The following is a 15,726-nucleotide window of genomic DNA, read 5'->3' as shown; positions in this document are numbered from 1 at the left end:
AGTTGGGTGTTGTGTTCTCCGTGAATCACCAGAATAGTTTGTGGTTGTGGCGGGAGGCTGACAGAAAGGGAAGGCTGAACCTGAGACGCGGATCTTGTATTAGGTAATACTTCGAGAGTCTACTAGAAGTATCCAGGGAGTTTAGTTGAATAATAATCCAGTCAAGTTGCAGAAATACTCTTGAAGCAGAAGACCTATTACTGTACTAGTACAGTACCACCAATGCGTGCAGTGCAAGGCAGATATAGATTGTGTTGGTACTAGCCCGAGTCTCTTTGCAAGGTCAACAGTCGGACTTAAGAAGCTCAGAATCCCCGGATCTAGTACAAATGCAGTAAGCCAGCTCCTTGTAGGGGAGGCTGCAAATATAGTATATTAAAAGCTGGGTTATCAAAGTACAAAGTTATGTACTGATTTTATAAGAACAAATGTCAAGGTAGACAAATAAGTAAGGGGGTGGGTGTATTGAGTCCCCCCTGAGTCTCCGAAAAGTCCAATCATGTGACAATCCTCCAAACCCTTCAACCTTTTTCCTCGAGACCTCAACTTCCTCAATTTGCCGTCAATTTGAATCATAAGAAACAAGTCTAGGATGTTTTTTTTCTAAACTCTAACCTTAATCTTCAACCCCACCTGAGCAGCTCTCGAGAGGAAAGCAAAGAAAGTCCCAATCAGCAGCGCAACGCCCGTGAAAATAATAAGCCCCGAATAACCGCCATGCTGATTCTTCTGTATTGCTCCTCCTATAGGACTTCCGATCAGCACGCCAACCGATGAGAAGGCATACAGAGCACCGCTTCTGGCACCCAGCTGGCTGATGTGTCCGAGCTTAGCGACCATGGCTGGGATAATCGATAATGTGCAACCAGATGCAAAGCCGTACATAACCGCATACACGATAATGGGCGCGTTTGCAGCGGCGGGCAGCCAGAGGGCGAGAGTCATGATTGCTGCGAATCCTGTGAGGACAATCATAACGTTGAAAACACCAAAGGAGTCGCCTAAATGAGCCGGGAGAATACGGCCAAATGTTCTATTCCACTTGTTAGTATGCCCAAGATTACTAGTAACGTTTGGGGTAATAATCACGATGCCGCGTTCAATATTGGGACCAAATAGCTCGCCAGATCTGTTGACATGCCTGATGCTTCACCCTGGAGGATAATGTAGTTAAACGGAAGGAAACCCCCAACGTAAATGAAGAAAGCTCCCAGCGCGAGTAGTAGAAAGGGCTTCTCCGTGAAAGGCTTCACCATTTCCATGACGTTGAACGGTCGACGGGCTGGCGGTAGGCGAGACTTAATGGTGAGATTGGCAATAGTAAGGAGACCCAGGAACAAGAAGCCGACCGCTCGCATTGTCCACCCAAACCCGATGTGGGGTATGAGCCGTTGAACCATGATGGGCAGAACGACACCGCCAATGCTCGAGCCGGCGGTAATGATGCCAAATGCCAGTGCGCGGTGTCTGCGAAACCAGGTCCCAGCGGCTACAATTACTGAAATGGGCGTTAGCCATTATTCAATTTATGCAGGTTTGAAGATTGTGTACCTGGGTAAAAGAGGAAACAGCACCCAAGTCCACTGCATACGGCTTGTGCGAGGAAAATCTGATAGAACTCAGTGGATAACGAAGTCATCATTATCCCAAAGACATGTAGAAAAGAGCCTAGTAAAATTGGAATCCGTGGTCCCATTTCGTCTGTCATTTTCCCAGCAAGAAATCCCTTGGAGTGAAAGTTAGCATCTTGTAAAGTCTTGATGCTTTGCTCGTCATACCGGGAAGAACAACATGAACGATTGGGTTGAAGGGATCCAGGCGATGGTACTCGAAGAGTAATGTTTCAATTGATTATGTTCGTAGTAATTTTGAAAGACACCAATACCTTTCTGACATTAGCAAATCGCACAGCTGTGAGATATAGTTAAGTCCTCACAGTTGATCCAGCCAAAGCCACAGAATACCGCACAGAAACCCCCTACAACAACCAGCCAAGCTTGCAATCCACCATCGGGAAAGTCAGTGGGGTTGGGTCCAGTCGGTTCTCTTTTCAATACTGTCTCAGGGTCTGGTCGTGTCTCTTCTTCCATTTCTGGTTCTGGCTCTGGTTTAAAGTCGTTTATGGCATCCACTTTTGAATTCTCCGACTGATCAATGGAAAGACTGGAATCACGATGAGGTGATTGCCCCGACTTATGGTCCATGATAAATGGAGGTGGGAACAGCAAACACAACAAATGATGAGAGGAAGTAGCTGGGAGAAAGCTGATCCCAGACCAGATGGCGAGCCTCCTTTATGTACCTAATGGTAGACATCAAGAATCACGGTGGATCCCTACTCTGATTGATAGATAAGCAAAGAGGTGGAACTGAAACTTCACAACCCCCTGCAACATACTCGCTGGATTGTTCCCAAAAGGGTTCTGTCGTGGAGTCTACAGAAACCCCAACTTTAGAAATTGCATGTTTTTTCCGCTGAACCACAAATTAGGGACAGATGATGAGTAGTGCGGCGTCCGCTTAGAAAGCGTATAAACCTTGTCGTAAATTCGGAAAATGCTGCCAAATGAAGATTAGCGCCACATCTCCACCAATCTCCTGCGCTGTTTGGAGTCAATGTGCATGGGCCTAAATGTCATCCAATTCATACGGTATGGTGGTGACCTTCCTTGACTGGACTTCGAAGTGCGATCACACCAAGATAACAATTGTGCGCGGGCTGCAGCACTTATCCAACTCTCAATTTGCGCCTCATAACTTCAACCGGCATGGTAGTTGAACTCCGAGTCCCAGCAATCTACAGTATATGAAGTAATGGCTAACCGTTCGATTCTCAACCCAAGGTGGCTTCTCGAGCCTGCCACGATTGCAGAAGACGCAAAGTCAAAGTGAGATAGATATATATCCGGTCTTTTGAATTCGCTTTCCCACCCATACTGACCTTACTTAGTGTGATTACCGAGTGCCAACGTGCTTCCGGTGTGAGAAAGCCGAAATTGCTTGCCAGGGCTACCAACGCGATGCAATATTCGTGAACCGGACTCCTGAAAACCTCTCAATTACAGCACTCTCAGTGCTCAAGCAAAACAATATTGACCTCCACGTATCTCGTGATTTTGACCAAACCCTACACCTACTAAACTCGCAAGTCCAGAATCCTATAGGTCCACGGACACAGTTCCGACTTCAAGCCTTGGAACTCCTGAAGAAGCTCTACTTGCCACAGCCGAGTCAAGCCGATATAAGAGAAACGTCTCTATTTTCTTGGCTCCAAATAATCTGCGAGCTTGAGGGAATAAGCCATGCTCTGGACTATTCGCTGCTCACTTTTTGTGTGATACAGGTCGCCATAACAAAATCGGGAAGCGTTGGTATTGACGAGGCATTGCAAGTATATAACGATGCTCTTCAGATACTACAAGTGGAAATACAAGACATTAGTGCTGGACAAAGTGACGAGATTCTAGCTGCTATCTCCGTGCTTTCCAGCGGCGAGGTAATTCTATCATTGCCATTTTCTCTGTATACACTACAAAGCTCTAACAGATTTAGCTATTTGTCTGCCCGCTTGATGATTCCTGGCGCGCTCATGCCCATGGCATTTCAGAAATCCTTCGCATTCGAAATGAACGCATGGATTCCCCCTCGCCGCTCTGGCCAAGCTTCTGCGCTCGAATCCGAGTTGTTCTTGTACGCCTACTGGCTTTTCTGAGGTAACCACGCTGACCGAATTCATAGCTGCTTGATTCTCTTGTGAATCGCAATGCTAGATCAATGGCAATCTCTCATTGCCGCCAGCTCATGTCCACGAGCGCAGCACACGATTCGTTCCACGGATTAATGGACGTGGCTTGCGAAGTGCCTGTGCTCTTTGAAAAGTCGGAACTACTCATAGCCACTCACAACATATCTGGTGTGCTGCCCGAACAATGGAGAACGAGTCTCTTCAAGGATTCTCTTATCGTACTCGAGAAGCTCCATGATCGGCACGAGAAATACCGAAATGCGATTATGAAAAGGCTTTATTGGGCTATGCCATCAACCGTTTACAACCCAGCAGATGATCTCTACAATAGCAAATTATTCCCCTTTTCCCTCCACTTTGAAACCCTAGAAATTGCATCTCAAGTGGTTTTGTGGTGGGCAATAATGCTCCAACTTCTATGCAGTATGATAGATATCTATGAACACTTTTTCGGCATCTCTATCCTCTCGCCAGCATTTGATCATCATTCTTTGGAACTAGAAGAACAAGGACTTCTTCTCAACACCAGATTCCCCACCATATCTTCAGTCAAACAAGAAGCCGACAAGCTATCCCGCTACCTCTGCCAATCCATCGAATACTGCCACAAACTCGAGAACGGAACCAGTGGTCCCCAAATGACGACCTACGCGCAATGGATCCTGAAATCGTACTTTCGCCGTTTCCAGTATGAGCGTGAACTTGTATGGACTTTGAATATTAAGAATATGAGTGGTGTGGGTTTCCGGAAGGGGATTGAGTTGATGGGCTTTGAGGATCGCGCGAGTCAGTTTCCTTTCGGATAGGAAGGCTTCTTTGCGGCTTTTCAATGCATTTTTCTAAGTCGAATAGAATGCCGGACTAGCTGAAGGCACCGCTCTGGCTGGAACAAATGGCTCTGCTTCACTGGACCACAACTCTGTATCAACATTACATCGGATTCTGGTACCGCACATCGTGCAGCCCTTTCAAATCATTCGTTATTCTCCCATCTACTCAATATGGGCTCGTTAGCCGGTGGTTCGCGATATGTTTCTTCGAATCACGTGAGGGCAACATGAGATACAAGATTCGACTGACACTCGCGAGGATCATCGGATCCATAGTCCGACTCACAGGAAGCGCGAGATCTACTGGTATGATTTTGGGCAATCTTGGCTGCCACGATACCAATACATCATTTATAGGAGGCTCAAGTCTTCTCTAGACGGGACTTGTAGCCAGAGGGCTGTGTAGCTGTGACCTTCCCCACCAATTGGGATGGACCAGCCTTACCCGATAAAACCGCGATATACGACAAGCCGAATAAAGAAACCTGTACTGATATCATACATCTGCCGTCCGATACACATGTACCTAATCCGAGCCATGCATCTTAGGTAATCCTGTGCAGAGGAACTGGGCAGCTCCACATTCCAGTCTCGGCGGTTCATGAAAGGCGATACATATATCTATAAGCAAAGGGCCAATCCTATATCTCTTCTCACACGTGGTGGAAGAATCTATGTTTTTAGGCTGTCGTTCTTGCTAATGACGCGCTAGACTTTAAGTGCATGTATGCATCTGTATTTGTGATGCTGCTTGATATGAGACATTTAGTTGGTAGCCTGGCCAGACAACGGACAGGACTAATGTTGCTAGTTGTTGTAGGGAGGGAACCTGATACCGGCGTTGTGGAGAGACTCCCTTGACGCGTTGGGTAGGTATGAAGGATGAGAGGCGCGCCTTTGAACTTAAGAGTTTAGAAGATAGTGGTTGTGGTGGCGTAAAAAGGATCGGGGACTAAAGGACGATACCTAAAGACACGTATCAAAAGTTTATCTGTCAGAATTATCATGACACTTCATCCCAACCCAAGAATCAACTCATATTTTATAAATTCTTCTTTCTCCAATCCAAAAACTCTCCTCTAGCATCTTCCAAAAACCCCCCCCTCCATCCATCCATCCCACATACCTTCTTAACACTAATAATCCCATCAACACCTACAATAACAACACTCACCTCCCTTCCACCTCCATACCCCTGTCCCGGAACTGACCCATGAGCCGCTCGCAAAACGAGTGCTGACTGCTTGATTACCTCGTTTGTGCTGACACCAGCCACACCGCGGCTAGCGTGGTGTGCACCACTTCTATATTTAGGTAGGCCTTGGGGATGCTTATGCATATCCCTCCTGTAGGGCTACAGTCTAACATACCATGGCATATATTCTGACTTACTACGTAAGTTGATTAATGACGAAGGGTAACGAGGCGCGCTAAGCGCTTACTAGAAGGCAGAACGACCTGGGTAGATAAGCCAAGGATTCATCCTTCGTCTAGCGGGCTGCTAGTGTGGAGGGAACAACACAACCGCGGACTCTAGGCTAGGATCTGACTTATGGTTTCACCATTATATAAATATATAAATATATAAATTAAATAATCTGTATAAAAGAGTGTATTGTAGAATGGATGATGATCCAAGTTCAGTGAAGTGTCCGATTTTATAAGGTATGGTACAGTACTAGCTGCATACCCCACTTCACGTGACAGCCCGTTTGGTCCCCACCACACTAGGAGTAGGAGGGTTGCGATAGAAATAGCGCGGCTGTTGCGATTGCGCGTACCTGTTGTGCTTTCCAACTTTTCTGTGATCTGCAGTAAGCGGCCAAGCCTTAAATGCTACATCCAATTCGGAAATGAGTGGAAGCCTAGAAGTTTGTTGAGTAAAAATCACAGGAAGAAATTAAGACACCGGACTGGGGGAAGTGGGTTCATGAAACGTGCAGATATGAAGTGTCTAATTTGAAAGTTCATTGAAGTGCTAGAATCCAGACCCGTGGAAAACCAAGCCTACTACCCTGGTAGGCTCTTCTGCAAATGCAGGTATAAACAAACCCAAAAACTCCAAACTAAACCGTACACAACTTTCCACCCGTAGTCGTAAAGAGTCCTCACATCATATCTCAAACTATTCACTATAATATTCCTCTCTTAATCATTTATGCCCCCCAGTAGCCGCGCTTGGCATATTGGTATTCACCAGGGGCAGTCGTGGAAGTGGTTGGGTGCTGAGCTGAACCGCTGATTGTGGAGGATTTAGATGCAGAGGCACTGGGGCTGCTGGAAGAAGTCTTGCCGGTTCCGTAGGCACCGGTTCCGGATGGGGTGCCAGTGCTCTTAGAGAAGCCAGTTGAAGCAGTGGCGGCGCTCAGGAATTCAGGGAACTTGGTACCTGGGTTAATGCCGAGAACCATACCCTTTTGGCAGTGAGTTCCCTTGGGCTGTGCGCAGTAGAACCAGAGGGGCGTAGAGACGCTGACGACGAAGTCTACGGTTGGGAGAACACCGGTGCGGCTCTGGTTGTTAAAGTGCGTGAATCCGGTATCGAAGCCATCCTTGAGTGGCTCGCAAGGCTTTTGGAGGGTTGATTGCGTGACGGTGTGATTGGTGCTGTTGAAGTCGAATCGGATGATATCACCAATGCTAGCAATGATTTGATTGTCCTTGTACAGGAGTTTGCCCTCGGCGCCGACAACTACGTTGTGGACCTTGGTGCTGTTGGATCCACCGCCGGGAGTGGAGGTAGAAGTTGAACCAGCAGACTTGGATTGAGTCATTGTGCCGTTATATCCGCCACCGGGAATCCAGACAGAAGTTGAAGTAGGAGGTTGCGAATAGGTGGTTGGTGGCGCTGGTATGGGTGGTGTCGTTGTTGGCATTTGTCCGCTGATCGTGGAACAGATTGTTGTTGCTTGACCATTGATGATGGTAATATTGATGTTGATGACAACGACGGTGACAGTAGTCTCCTCGTAAATCGCAACAGTGCAATCCTTGGTTGGGCTGGATCCCACAGGATAGACCCAGACAGAAGTTGCCTTGTAGCTATAGTCTACGGAGGTTACCACAGTGCCAGATGTAGCGACATATGGGGGAGCGATTGCACCCGACTTTGAGTTGCCGACGTAAGTTGATGGAGGGCCGATATATGTTGAAGAAGCTGGAATATAACTTTTAGAACCGCCACCGCCAACAATTGTGCCACCGGATGAACCATAGCTTGTGGCGCCCTGATTGTTATATGATGCCGGAGCGGTAACGGTAACGGTAGCGGTAACGGTAGAGCTAGGAGCTGTGACGGTGGAAGTGACTGTGACAGTTTTGTTTCCATATGAACTTCCACTATATGAACCAGTAGCACATGAGCCAGGGGCTGTGACCGTGATTGGAGAGCAGGTATTAGCTGATGCCATACCAAGTATGCAAGCAAGGGCAGAAATTCCAGAGACCTTCATAATGATGAAAGGTAGCAGCAGATGTGGAAAGGCCCAAACGATGGTATCAAGGAAAGGAAAACACAAGACCTTATTAAAAGAGGATTGAGATGATAATGAGATGAGAGATAAGGTTCCAGACCATCGTCGTCTTATTATATATCGACATTTTCACTGTTATGTCATCTCGTACTGCGCGATAGAAATGGAAATATTATTATTAGCTGAAGATCGGAATCCTCCCATCCCAGCCGGCAAGAATATTGCGGGGGCTGTGTTCTAAGCCTTGATCCTCTGGTGCATTCTCGAATAATATGACTGAGAACAGCGGCCGAATCTAGGTCGGTTGAATTAAGTGGAAATTGGGGCTTACTAGAGAGGTGATGCTGACGGAAAGTATCTTTCGCGAGCTACCTAATATAATTGGGGGGTTGATACTTAACACTCGGAAGAGGATGACAGAAGGAGCCAGCCGTCAAGCGATGTAAGCGCAGGCTTATCTTTATGGCCAAGAAAGGTTGGAATCAGGCGCCTAATATTATGCATGTCCCATTTATCGTTAAAATATGAAAATATTAGTAGAGGGCACAGGCTACATTCATTTAAATTAGCTTTTCTTGGAAAAAATTTTAATACAAGATAAGTAATAGTAAAAAAGTATAAGTTATACTTATAACTTCGTTTTGATATAAAAAATGTTTATTTAATAGAAGTAATATAAATACCTACTTTCTATATATTGGTTTCACCTAATGCATTAGGTTGGCCTAGTAATCTGTGATTTTCATGGTTGCATTTCTAGGTGTAGAAGAGGTTCTATCTAAAGCTGCAGCGATGTGGTGATAGCCTCATCGCTGCTTAGTTATCGAGACTAATGGTCACGTGGTACACGTGACATATATCCCAACACTATACTTGATATTATAATGCTAGCTAACAAAGTGGTAAGCAGATTTAACCTTTACTTTAGTTTCCCCTTATACAATATTTATGGCCAATAGAGAATATATAGAAATTACGATATTTCTAAGATATAATATGCAAGGGCTGAGATAGATAATCGAAACTAGAAACGGCATGCAGAATCTGCCTGGAGTATCTCTAAGGATTGTGACTTGGTAACAGCTGTACTATTTCTTACAGTCCGTAACCACTTGTTAAGGTGCAATCTAATACATCGGATGTTTTCTGCCTGTCATCCTTCTACATTGAGGGCTCACAAATCTCCTACAGACTTTAGGGCATCAGACGGCCAGTGGCCTCTGTATGCAAAGGGCTACTTGCGGGGTTGATCATTCAAGATAGATCTGCTCGAAGATAAAGATCTATATTCGACGTTTCAAACTCATGTCATCTTTCAAATATCTTTTCTAAATAGTTCAGCCAATTCTCACCTAATACCTTCCTCATCTTATCCTCAGACCAGCCTCTCCTCGCCATAGCCTCCGCGAGCTTCGCGCGCTGCGCTAGAGGCCCCAGAGGCTTCACAACCTTCTGACTGCCCCAGGGTGTTAATTGTCTCGCATACCCCTTATCCTTGTTACACCACGCCATAAAGTCGCTCGGCCGTCCGTGTCCCTCGCTCGCATCACTACCAATGCCTACCAAGTCCTCGCCGACGAGTCCGATCACGTAGTCCAGCGCCTCAACATAGTCATCGATGGTGCTGTCGTTGCCTTTCTTCATGTGCGGCCCAAATTGCGACAGGCCGACGAAACCGCCCTTGGAGCCGATCAGCTTGATCAGCTCGTCCGTCTTGTTGCGCGGATGGTCGAGCATGCCGCCGGGAAGGATGTGTGAGAAACAAGGTGGTTTCCCCTCGGGAGCAAATTCAATCACGTCCCGGCTAGTCTGAGGTCCAACGTGACTTAGATCGCAGACGATACCCAACTTGGCCATCTCGGTCACAACCTCCTGACCAAATCCTGTCAGGCCTGAGTCCCGAGGCTCGGTATAGCCCGCTCCGGAATAATTCTGGGTGTTGTACGTCAATTGCATCTTTCTGACTCCGAGGTCTCTGAATACCCTCAGGTAATCCAGCTGATCCTCGATTCCTGCCGTGTTCTGCCATGAAAGCAGAACCGCGGTCTTGCCGTCCTTCTTGGCTTGTCGGATATCGGCAACAGTGTGTGCTTGGACAATCAAATCCGAGTGTTCTTCAAACCACTTCTTCCACTGCACCACATTGGCTATGGCGCCGCGAAAGTTCTCCCAGATGCCACACGTGCATGAGACACCTGTGATACCGCCTGCCTTCCAAGCCTCGAATATTTCGCGCGAGAAGTTGGCAATATTCAAGCCGTCAAAATGAATGTATCGGGCATATATATCACGTGCCTCGGCTTCGGAGACCATCCTGATAACGGGATAGCGCGCGATGACTTGGCTTGGTTGGAAATGATAAGTAAAGACAAGTATCAGAGTTTGAGAGGGCAAGATAGAGAGAGAGAAGATGGCTTGGGGATTATATTGTATTATATTATATTATATTATATCAAATTATGTCTTATTGGTACAAAAAGGACTTGATGAGTCTGAAGGGCGATGGCGTGCTTGGTGGCCTACAGTACGAAGTACGAAGTAAATTCAACACACGAGGCGTCAACGGAGACTATGCCCGTTTGGGTAATTTGCAACGGGGCGGCTCCGCGGTCGGAAATCGATGGATGGCGGGAATGGCGACATCAGTTCTAAGTACTGTACGTAGGTAGGTATGTTATGATTCTTTGATTCTAGATCTTGGAGCGTTTGTCGACAAAACCCCCTGAGCAGAGAGCGGCGTATGTTTGTCTCCATCTGCCTCCACAACATTAATCCCACCGAGTAATGCAACCCGCCATTCACCGCTTCCGCATTACGAAACACGATGACCAGAGCCGTGGCCGTGACCGTGGTAAGCCCGTCGCAGTCTCAGACGAGGAACAGCAACAACAGCCACCACAGCCACAACAGCCACAGCACAAGGCGGGCAAGGCTGCATGTCAACGTTGTCGTCGCCTCAAAAAGAGGTGCAGCAAGGCCGCACCACAGTGCAATCACTGCCTCAACGCGGGCGTCATTTGCTCCCTGGCCGAACGTTCACGTGCGGAGCTGGGACCCCTTGTCGCGCAGAAGGAGAAGGAGAGGCTGGAGGCCAGAATCACGTGGCTGAGCCATTATGTTAATAAGACGCTGCCCCGCGATGCACCCTCCGTAGATCGACTCGAGACGGGAGCCGATATAGGCGGCAAGACTACAAATACGGGTGTATGGACATGGACTCCAGTGAGTAGAGAGAGCGAGCTACGGTCCGATGCGAACCCACACCCGAACCCGAACTTGAGCCCCCGGCCGGAAAGTATAGAAAAAATATCACTACCAACTTCGACGCACCATGGAGATGCCTACGCGTCTGATCCGAGTAAGAGTTCAGCGTCTGACAATGCTACCATCCGCAATTGCGGACCTCAGCTTGTACCAGGAAACGTTGGTATCACTTCATCTCGCCATGCTGCCTCCTCCCCAGAGCATAGGTCAGAGCCGCTTTCTCCGGGTGTCGTTGGCCGGAGGTTTGTCGATGCATACTTTCGCCATATACATCGTGCCTATCCGTTCATGGATCGAGAAAACGTCCTGAGGGATGTTGACGCCATAGGAGATTGGATGAATGAAGGTACTGAGAAGATGCCTACCAAATTATATATGGTTATGGCAATAGGCTGCACGACATTAAGGCGTGTAGGCCAGGTTTCGGAAGACATTTGCTCGAAATTCAAAATCTCGTACCCTACTGTTCTGGAAGAATGTCTATCGAGAAATGACGTTGACTCTGTTGCAAGCCTTCTCCTCCTCGGTCTCCACTCGCTTTTCGATTCACAAGGCATATCACCTTATGTAATCACCGGTATCTTGTCCAGGCAGGTAATGGCCCTGGGTCTGAGCCGTAGCAAGACCTCGATTGGGTCCAGCCAAGAGCTACGCGAAGTGGAAGCTCGCCATAGGTTATACTGGAGTGCGTATACGCTTGATCGCATGGTATCCGCATCCGTCGGCCTCCCTTTCGGGATATGTGACTCTAACGCAAATATCCCCCTCCCGGGTGTGACCCTTGAGGAATATGCATCTCCCGATCGTAACTACTACACGCTCGTGCTGCAAGTCAATCGGCATATAATTTCTCTGCGACAACTTGAAGAGAGTATCTTGCGGAAAATTCAATTCCCCAACTCGTATGCAACAAGCAGACTGACACAGGCTGATCGCAGAGTCATTATCCAGGAATTAAGGACGCAGATTGAAAATTGGTATACTCAGGGTTGTTTGGTGACGCCGATGGAGAGAGATCAGTTGCCCTTTCACAATACGATTCCATGGCTTAACTACCGATACCAAAATTTGCTTCTACTCTTATATACACCATCACACTTCAACTCGCCCATATCGATGGACCATCTACTTGAGTTGCAACGGTGTGCACAGAAGTATATTCAACTATCTGCTGTGCTATGGCAACAACGTCACCTACCTATGAACTGGGTTACGCTGTGCAGGTTCGTAGCAATTGCACCCGTACTACTGTATTGCGTGGTACGGAACGGGGACGGCCTAAATTTTATGAAAGAAGAAGCCATTCTCTGTGCGACAGTACTCGAGGCCTTCCCTAGTCATTGGCTATCAGCCAAACACGCAGCACGAGTATTTCAGAGACTTGCAATGACAAGCAACAGCAACCAAGCAAATGGTCCTCTCCTAGCTGACTTATCTGGCGACCCTGGGACTGAAGCAGGGGCGGGACGTGGAGAAGTGGTTACTCTCGATCAGATCAAATCAGAAACTGAAGATCTCGTCGCTAATCTATTGAGCGAAGCCAGTATGTACGTTGGTGCGATCGATGCCGCTGGAGACCTGGTGAAAGAGAGAATAACAGGGCAATTACTTGATGGGTTCAGAACCGAATTACCTCTTGATACGAGCTGGATGGCTGGAAGTGGAGTCTGGGATGGGGTCGGGGATCTGAGTATGGGGTTCATTTGATATAGGATATATAGAAATAGGTTCGCTGAGCTTGAAACTGCCAGTCTTTGGCACCGGCGTCACACTTCATTTGCTGGCATGGTCACAAGTCAGTCTGTGATTTTCTCTGACCATGTTGGAAATCTGCATAAAATTTCAACTCATTATATATTATATGGATGGTATATCATTCCTGGAACTATGACAGCGCATTCATAACCACCCTAGTCCTCGTCAAATTCATGATAGCCCCTTACTCTTATCACCATCTGTCTGCCCTCTCTATTCCTCGGAGCCAAATATCCAAGTCTTTCAGGGCCACGAGTATTCTTCAAGACTCTGAGCCATCGTGGTCTGCCATTACGCCTACAAAAGAAAAGAAAAGGCACTCTTTATTCTGTATACAACAGCAGACACAACGCTACATTTTCGAGTGGACTTGCTCATCATGTCCCCGCCATCTTCGTGGTGGATGAGCGATAAGAGATAAGGAAGCAACGCGCCTGTGCTCGAGTAGTAGACTAGGACCCGTCTTGGCGTCCGTTGAGTAAGGTTATGTTCCGAGCTCTAGGTCCCTGAATCATGGACATGTGGGAACGAAAACTTTGTTCGGCCAAACAAAATTGAGTAAAGCATGAGCCAAGGTTTCGAAATATCCACTATTTGTACTTCAGAGCTGCGCTAGGTAACCCGACGGGATAGATCTGGATACGGTAGGAGACCATGATCTAGCCATAACCGGCAATTTACGACGGCGGTCCTCCGTCTTTTAAAGCTTGAGAAATTTGGCGATTTGTTAATATCCTGCCCACCAGCGTCAAGATCTTCCCATCCGCCATGTGTTATTACCAAGTACTCCTTAGCGTTGATAACGCCATAGTCGTGCTACGCAGCTTTGATGTCTTAGATATCTTCAGGGTAGGATGCGACGAGCATTATAAGATATAAGAATGCCATGGAAGTATTCATCTACAACCTGTACTTTTGATTTCCAGAGGTCTTCCTTCACATATCAAGATCTCCTCTCCTCCATATCCCACACCCTGTCGTTGATATGTTTCACGAACAGGCCGACTCGGCCATCGTGTCTACAACCCCTAGTACTACCACAGAGGCAGAGCCTCAACCTCAACCTCGTACAAAGCTGCCCTTGAGCAAACGGATCCTTGGAATAGTCTGGGACTCCCTCGATAAAACACCCGAGGAACGCGCTCTCCTTGCAAAGCTTGATTGGTGGATTCTCAGTTATATTTGCGTCGCTTACTTCGTCAAGTATCTTGACCAGACGAATGTTTCCAATGCCTACGTTTCCGGAATGAAAGAGGATCTGGGCATGAAAGGAAATGACTTGAACTACCTTACGACTTACTGGACCATCGGCTACATCATTGGCCAATTTCCCTCTCAGATGGTCATGACCAAGGTGCCGCCTTCTATCTGGCTTCCTACTTGCGAGATTCTCTGGTCCGTCTTCACCATCGGCATAGCAGGCTCTAAAAATGTAGAGACGATTTATGCTCTTCGATTCTTCGTTGGTCTCTTTGAAGCTTCTGCATATTGCGGTATCATGACCATCCTTGGATCCTGGTATACTCCAGCTGAGCTCGGCAAGAGATCGTGTATATTCCAAGCATCATCCAGCGCAGCGCAGATGTTCTCTGGTTATTTGCAAGCAGCTCTGTACGCCGGTATGGATGGACGCGGAGGTCTCGCGGCATGGCAATGGCTCTTCATCTTTGACGGTATCATCGGGATTCCCATTTCCATCTACGGCTTCTTTGCCATTCCCGACAGCCCAACAACTTGCAAAAACAGATGGCTCAAGCCTGCCGAGAAGAAGATGGCGATTGCGCGTATGGAAGCCATCGGACGTAAGCCAGCAAGCAAGGTCACACTTCAGACATTCAAAGACATCTTCACCGCCTGGCCCGTGTATCTTTTCTCCATTGCATTCATCGCCCACGTCCTCGGCATCAAGATCTATTCCTACTTTAATGTCTGGCTCAAATCCACCAAGCGTTGGTCCACTGAGGAGGTCAACTTGATCCCCACCGCCGGCTATGGCCTACAAATCTTCTTTACCTTATCCTATGCCTGGGCCTCTGACGCACTGCGCGTTCGCTCCCCGATCATTGTCTTTGCCTGCGTCATCGCGCTCATCGGCTGTATCATTCTCTCCGTCTGGCCATCTCACAATATTCCTGCCATGATGGCTGGTTGGTTCCTCACCTTTTGCGAGACGGGAGCTGGCGCACTATTCATCACGTGGATCAACGAGGTCCTCGGCTTCAGCCAGGAACATCGAATCATCGTCATCGCTGTGGTTGAGACGATGGCCTTTACTTTCCAGGCGTGGGTTCCTCTACTGGCGTATAATACAAGTCAAGTCCCGCACTTCAAGGTGGGATACCAGCTTGCGGCAATGTTCTTTGCGATAGAAATTGTGTTGGTAGGGGTCATGATATATGCACAGAGAGCGGGGTGGCGTAAAGGAGATCAAAATATGGTTCTTAAGAAGGCGGATCACGAGTCTTATGTTTCCGCAATTGTTAGACATAACTCATCGATCGAGGATAGTAAGATCGTAGTTAGTAATAGTAGAATTTAATTAGTTTTAATATATTACTATAATTTATTTCTATGTATAAGTATATTATTTTAGTTTATTAAGTTTGCTTTTTCTATTATATACTTATTATAAAATATATCTAATATTGTTGGGATATAC

The 15,726-nt window shown here is 47.2% G+C and overlaps 5 protein-coding genes across 5 annotated transcripts; 2 read left to right on the top strand and 3 right to left on the bottom strand.

Moving 5' to 3' along the window:
* Nucleotides 1-603: 603 nt before the first annotated feature.
* On the bottom strand, nucleotides 604-2,204 carry LHYA1_G006316 (Fujikurins efflux protein; the record flags this gene model as incomplete). Its single annotated transcript, XM_031151256.1, has 5 exons — nucleotides 604-1,033; nucleotides 1,090-1,498; nucleotides 1,552-1,726; nucleotides 1,779-1,885; nucleotides 1,937-2,204. 5 exons carry the CDS (start codon nucleotides 2,202-2,204, stop codon nucleotides 604-606), a joined length of 1,389 nt encoding a protein of 462 aa, XP_031004402.1.
* A 4,527-nt stretch (nucleotides 2,205-6,731) lies between these two features.
* LHYA1_G006315 (putative GPI-anchored cupredoxin) lies at nucleotides 6,732-8,027 on the bottom strand (the record flags this gene model as incomplete). Its single annotated transcript, XM_031151255.1, has 2 exons — nucleotides 6,732-7,945; nucleotides 7,988-8,027. 2 exons carry the CDS (start codon nucleotides 8,025-8,027, stop codon nucleotides 6,732-6,734), a joined length of 1,254 nt encoding a protein of 417 aa, XP_031004405.1.
* A 1,329-nt stretch (nucleotides 8,028-9,356) lies between these two features.
* LHYA1_G006314 (putative dipeptidase) lies at nucleotides 9,357-10,361 on the bottom strand (the record flags this gene model as incomplete). The annotated part of the gene is made up of 1 exon (XM_031151254.1): nucleotides 9,357-10,361. One exon carries the CDS (start codon nucleotides 10,359-10,361, stop codon nucleotides 9,357-9,359), a length of 1,005 nt encoding a protein of 334 aa, XP_031004404.1.
* Nucleotides 10,362-10,832: 471 nt separating this feature from the next.
* STB5 lies at nucleotides 10,833-13,019 on the top strand (the record flags this gene model as incomplete). Its single annotated transcript, XM_031151253.1, has 1 exon — nucleotides 10,833-13,019. The coding sequence occupies one exon, from the start codon at nucleotides 10,833-10,835 to the stop codon at nucleotides 13,017-13,019; it is 2,187 nt and encodes a 728-aa protein (XP_031004407.1).
* Nucleotides 13,020-14,052: 1,033 nt separating this feature from the next.
* On the top strand, nucleotides 14,053-15,573 carry liz1_0 (Pantothenate transporter; the record flags this gene model as incomplete). The annotated part of the gene is made up of 1 exon (XM_031151252.1): nucleotides 14,053-15,573. A coding segment is annotated over one exon (1,521 nt), but the record flags the coding sequence as incomplete, so codon positions are not given.
* Nucleotides 15,574-15,726: the final 153 nt, after the last annotated feature.

The sequence above is a fragment of the Lachnellula hyalina genome (genome assembly GCF_007821495.1).
Source record: "Lachnellula hyalina strain CBS 185.66 chromosome Unknown contig00090, whole genome shotgun sequence".
NCBI lineage: Eukaryota > Fungi > Ascomycota > Leotiomycetes > Helotiales > Lachnaceae > Lachnellula > Lachnellula hyalina.
This window is presented reverse-complemented; position numbering and strand designations above follow the sequence as displayed.